Source organism: Ziziphus jujuba, chromosome 4 (assembly GCF_031755915.1).
Source record: "Ziziphus jujuba cultivar Dongzao chromosome 4, ASM3175591v1".
NCBI lineage: Eukaryota > Viridiplantae > Streptophyta > Magnoliopsida > Rosales > Rhamnaceae > Ziziphus > Ziziphus jujuba.
In genome coordinates this window covers 16,527,417-16,532,907 of record NC_083382.1, presented here as the reverse complement: position 1 = coordinate 16,532,907, position 5,491 = coordinate 16,527,417, and the positions used below count along the sequence as shown (strand labels likewise).

The 5,491-nt window shown below is 29.5% G+C and overlaps 1 protein-coding gene across 1 annotated transcript; it reads right to left on the bottom strand.

The window, feature by feature from the left end:
* Positions 1 to 1,372: 1,372 nt before the first annotated feature.
* Positions 1,373 to 3,586, bottom strand: LOC107417282 (nudix hydrolase 21, chloroplastic). The gene is made up of 5 exons (XM_016025894.4): positions 3,305 to 3,586; positions 2,737 to 2,821; positions 2,542 to 2,625; positions 2,176 to 2,304; positions 1,373 to 2,051 (listed from the first exon to the last, which is right to left on the bottom strand). Exons 1-5 carry the CDS (start codon positions 3,403 to 3,405, stop codon positions 1,929 to 1,931), a joined length of 522 nt encoding a protein of 173 aa, XP_015881380.1. The 5' UTR covers positions 3,406 to 3,586; the 3' UTR covers positions 1,373 to 1,928.
* Between the last annotated feature and the right edge of the window lie 1,905 nt (positions 3,587 to 5,491).

Sequence of the window (5,491 nt, the reverse complement as noted above, 5' to 3'; positions counted from 1 at the left end):
TAAAATATTATCAATATTATAATATATATATATATATATATATATATATATATATATATATTCACAATTCATATCTCCCTTAAAAGTGCTCTAGTATTCACACCACGCCAAAAAACAATGCACGTAAGTAGAAGCGTTATTGCCAAAAGTCAAGTCACAGTGATCCCATTTGTTGCTACAGAGGCCCATCTTAGAAACCCAAAAATTATTTTGGGTCTAGACCCAAATTGATTTTCTTGCCCTGTTATGATCCACAATATTTTAACTCACTCATATAGAAAGTTTTACTTGATCATCTATAGCCTGTAGGAGTCACCATCACTAAAGTGGCTACGGTGGGCACCCTTTCAATTGGCTAAAGCTAGTAAGCCCCACATCTATAAAAATCCTTCTTTATAAATAAATTTTATTATGATAAAATATTTAACATGAATATAATTTCATTAATTCCCATACTCATTTTTCCTAAACTCTAAATTTTATTTCTCTCCTTGAGGAATAAAATAATAAAGAATAAAAAAATATTAGATTTCTCCATCTTTTGTTACTAAGATAAAACTATTGATTCGTTCGAAAATATATATATATATATATATATTGATTATCCTCTTAGATTTCCATACAAATTTGTTCAGGTTTCCTTTGTTTTTTTTTTTTTTTTGGGTAATAGAATCGATGACATTGGACTGTGATTAGAAAACAGAAACAGATAGAATATCTGTGTCTGTGGATCCATTTAAAGCCCACTAGCTGTGATTTGAGATCAGAATTTGGATCACAGTAAATTGGAGCCGCCAGGATATACCTGCTGCTTACAATATGATTCTCTTCGTTTAATTGCCAAACATATGATTTGTAAAATACATTTATCACATAGTACCGGAAATTACATTTATCAAAGAAAATATAGCAATATTTAACCTTAGTTTAGAACTTAAAATCCTTTTAGAGGAAGAGATAAATGAATTTGAAATATATTACAAAAATTTTGAAAACAGAACATAAAATAAGAAGGAAATTCATAATCACATTTTCAACCAAAACATGCAAGGATATAATTTAATGTTGTTTTAAGAGTGCGTGCCTTTAAATGTAGTTGTGGTGCTGCTGCAAATTACACAGCAGTCGCACAAAACTCTCATACAAAATTATTGCATAATTAAGTTAACCTTTTGACCTTTTTTTTTTTTCTTTTTTTTCTTTTTTTTGGGTAAAAAGTTAATCTTTTAAGTTGTTCATTTCTGAAATTATATGGAGAAATCTCCTATTAATGGAACTAGTCCTGTCAGTAAGAAGACTTCGAGAGCCGTTGGAGTGTACTGAACAATTTTAAATTCCCCCAGATCCAAATCTTAGGCACGACGAAAATATATATATATATATATATATATTTATATAGATAGAATTGGAGCTACAATAACTAGCCGATTAAGACAAGTCATGTCGAAAAATAAGAAAAAGAGTTGGAAACAATCACAGCCATTCCTGTCAAAATCAATTGCTTTGTTTGGAAGTCCTTATTTCTCTCACTAATCATGCAATCAAAGTCAGCATTTTCCACAAAATTTCCAACGGCTTTGATTTTGACACTTCCGGGGACTCCCTCTTTGATTCTCAAATCCATAAGGATCCAACTGCTATTATTCTCCAACAAAATGTTGTTCTCCATCTTTTTTTTTTTTTTTTTGGTTTTTAAAACATTTTCAAACTCTTATCTGCAAAGTTTCTAACAAGTTCCGGCATTGGAATTCCATTAGCAAAAACCAAAACAAGAATCAGAAATTCCAATTTCTTTCTTATCCCTTCTCTTCTTTTTTGTTCGGATCCTAATCTATGTGGGCCTTTTTTTTTTTGGGTTTCTCAAAAGAGGAAATTGTTGTTCCTCAATTTTCCATATATTTACAAGTCATCTTTATTTCCCTTTTAGCTTAACAAACATGGCCTACTTCTTCAACATGTTGTGGTCGAGATGCAAGACGTTTAACTAACCTATCCAAAGCGTCTTTCATCCACCCATGCTGACAAACTTCTCTTGCTTCTCCAACACTCATCTGTATATTTACCAAAAAAGAGAAAAAAATAAAAATTTCCATCATAAATCAGCAACTTCTTAATAATATTATCAACAAACTAAACTCTAAATTATGAAGATTAGGAACAATATTAGTGACATACCCATTCCCTTTTACGGAAATTTTTCTCCGGCCACAATTCGAATTGTTCTTGAACAAGCAAAGGAAACATGTGGCCATCGTATAATGTATCATGCGTTTTGCTCTTGAAACTCCATTTACCCAATTGACGCTGCAAAATGAATTTCGCATTGTTAATAAAATTTTCAGAGCTTGTTTGGTCATGTACTAGAAAATTATTTTATAATATAATATTGGTTATAGAGTAACCAATTAAAAGGAGTTAAATGATTAGAATAAAAAATAAAAATAAAAGAGCATACTTTTTTGAAAGACCAATAGTATATTTAAAAAATAAAATAAAATAAAATAATGTTTGAACAAAAGAAGTAGCAAAAAGAAAACCAACCTCAACAACTCCTTTAACCCCTGCTTCTTCAATTGTCTCCCTTATAGCTGCCTCTTCCTTGGATTCATCTTTTTCCCAACCTCCCTGTTTAATATAAGCTTTGAATAAGTTGAAATATTGGGGATTGATTTACATTATGCTATAAAAATACAAAAATCTGAACAAAATTTCACTTGATTAAGAAAATTAGTGTACCTTGGGAAAGAGCATGCCTTTGCCTTTCTGTGAGCTAATGACAAGAACTTCTACTTCTCCAGCATTGTATTTATAAGGTATACATCTGCAAAATTGGTATAAAAGGAGAAAATTCATTTAACAAGTACCAAAAACATTTTTCTATTTTTTTTTTCCCATTCAAACTTGGAATTAGAAATCAGCATCTTTAATCTAAAAGCATTCTCTCTCAAATCTTATCCTTAATCCAAACTAGTTTCCCACATAGGAAAATTTTTTAAAACAAAAAATGTTATAATTAGCGTCAAAGATTTTAAAGTTTTTTCTTTTTTTTTCAATCATGCACTTAAAATTCGGCCTTTCCAAATTTTAAAAGCAAAAACCTATTATTAAATTGAACAAATTTGTATCCCTGAAAGGGCCAAGAAAGGGCTAATTTCTTCATGTATCACATAAAAATTACTCTGTTTTCATGAGCTTCATTGTGAGAGGAAAAAAAACATACTTAAAAATTTTAAAAAAAAAAAAAAAAAGGCACAAAATAGAGAGAGAGAGAGAGAGAGAGAGAGAGAGAGAGAGAGAAACCTACCCTACAACTTGTCGACGACCTTTGCAGTACCTCTGCAAATGCCTTCCTGTGCGAGAAACCAAAGCAACCATGTTTTCTTGAGGAGGTATCACGGCCACCATTTTTGTTTTTAACAAAATATTTTTGAAGCTTTAAACAACTAAATTAAAGCACAAATATCACAAATAAGAAAAAAAGAAAGAAAACCCAACAAAATAGAGAATACTGGGTAAACAAAATTATTGAAAAAGATGATGATCCTAATTTTCTGTTTCGGTAATGATGGAAGAGACAGCTAACTATTAGTCCCTTTAAATAAAAATGGGGGGTTAGAGAGGGACAGTCTTTTAGAGAGAGAAAGTGTACAGTGAAGAGTGGGTCCCAGGGAACAAGTTTTCTTTCGAGAAATGATATATAGGCTGCGTGTCGATGACACATTTGCTGACTTTTTCTTTCATACATCGATGTCAAAGATTAAAGCATGGTACGATAAATAAGTGTGAAATTTCTTTTTTCTTTTTTCTTTTTTTATTTATTTTTCTTTTCAGTTCATCAAAAGTAGACCGTTTCACATTTTGGTAAGGAGCCGCATCAAAACTCTCGGCGTCCACAGAGTTTAAAGAATCTTCTTTTGAATTTTTCAGGGTTGTTTTAGTTTCAACTGAGAGATCCAATGAATATTTAAAATGATATAAACAGTTAAACTATACGAGCACTTCAGAAGATGCATGTCATTTTAGCATTGTTGGTTACGAAATTTGACATTGACATAAACTGTTTAATGATAAATGAAATGTCAAACTCAAATTTTATTATTGACATGCTAATAGTAATTACTGAAAATTAAAATATAGTGGTTCAAAATTATACACAAATGAAATAGAAGGAAAAAAAAGAAGTAAAATATTTAATTTTTTTGGTTGGAGTGTTAAAATTAGTATAAAGAAAATGACAAAAAAAGGAAAGTAAAAAAAATAAATAAATAAAAGAATTAGATTATGCCTATTTTAATGAAACTAGTTTTCCACTTGAATTTGATAAATAAAATAAAAGATAGTCTAATGAAATATTCGAATAGTTTAAAATTATCTTTATTAATTTAAAGTTAATTGATTGAAATATTTTATATGCAAGATATTTTTATAAAAAAATATAAATTACATTAATTATTTTTTCCTTTTCTTTCATTTTCATTAAAGAACAATTATTATAAATATATATTTTTTATTTTCTTTATTAGGATCCGCTGTCCCTTTTTCATGTTCCTATATCTGTCCTATAAATGAATTCATAACACATCATTTAAAATATTTTAAAGGTTGTGGACTCTCTTCTTTGGTTAACTTCTTCCGTTTTCTACCAAAATTCTAATTTCATTTTTATAGGTAATGAAATTACCCTTCTTCTTTTTTGACTTACAAGAACCTATTCTTCAATATACATGCTGCTGTTGCCCTAGCCTATCCCTCATCGAGATGAAAAAAAAATTATGTTTTATCTTTTACTCAGTTGTGGCATCATGATACTTGTTGCTTAAAGAGTTAAATATATTTTGAATACTAAAAAATTCAAGCTAAATTGAACAACCCCATTTTAGAGCCTCACCTGCTAAATTGAACTTAAAAAAAAAAAAAAAAAAAAAAAAAAAAAAAAAAAAAAAACCTGCTATGGTTACAAAAGCCATTCAATTTTAAATGATAAAATTAACTAAGAGAATTAATTAACTAAGAGATTTGCTTTCGTAATTATCTTTTGCATCTAATATCTTCATTTTGAAGAACCATCAATTGGCAGCCTCAGAGATGGTCATCATCTTTGCTCATGACCACAACTATAATAGCATCGAACACATGGCCAATGCAAACGATGAGAAAAGAAAAATATTCTCTATGAAAAAAGTTAACGGCAAAAAAAGTAGTGTCATATGTCATCAATTGGTTGGGGGGATAGACAAAGAGACAGGGAAGAAGGGATAGAGGATCTTGATCCAAACTTAGCCTCTCTCTTTATTTTTTTATTTTTTTATTTTTTTTTTATACTTTTCTTCCTTTAATCTAAACACCGTGATAAAATTTATTAAATTACGATGGAGCCACGGCAATGTCATGGGATCCAATTTTAAGTAGGAGAGCAATGTTATATTTTAGTAATGACATACCATTAGAGATGCTCGAATAATTATTTTCATTCCAAACAGTACAATATTGA

Coding starts and splice junctions, on each gene's coding strand:
- LOC107417282 (XM_016025894.4), bottom strand. CDS start 3,405: ATGGTGGCCGTGATACCTCCTCAAGAAAACATGGTTGCTTTGGTTTCT. Junction 2,626..2,736: donor AAGGCATGCTCTTTCCCAAG/GTACACTAATTT, acceptor TATATTAAACAG/GGAGGTTGGGAAAAAGATGA. Junction 2,052..2,175: donor ATTTCCGTAAAAGGGAATGG/GTATGTCACTAA, acceptor GTAAATATACAG/ATGAGTGTTGGAGAAGCAAG.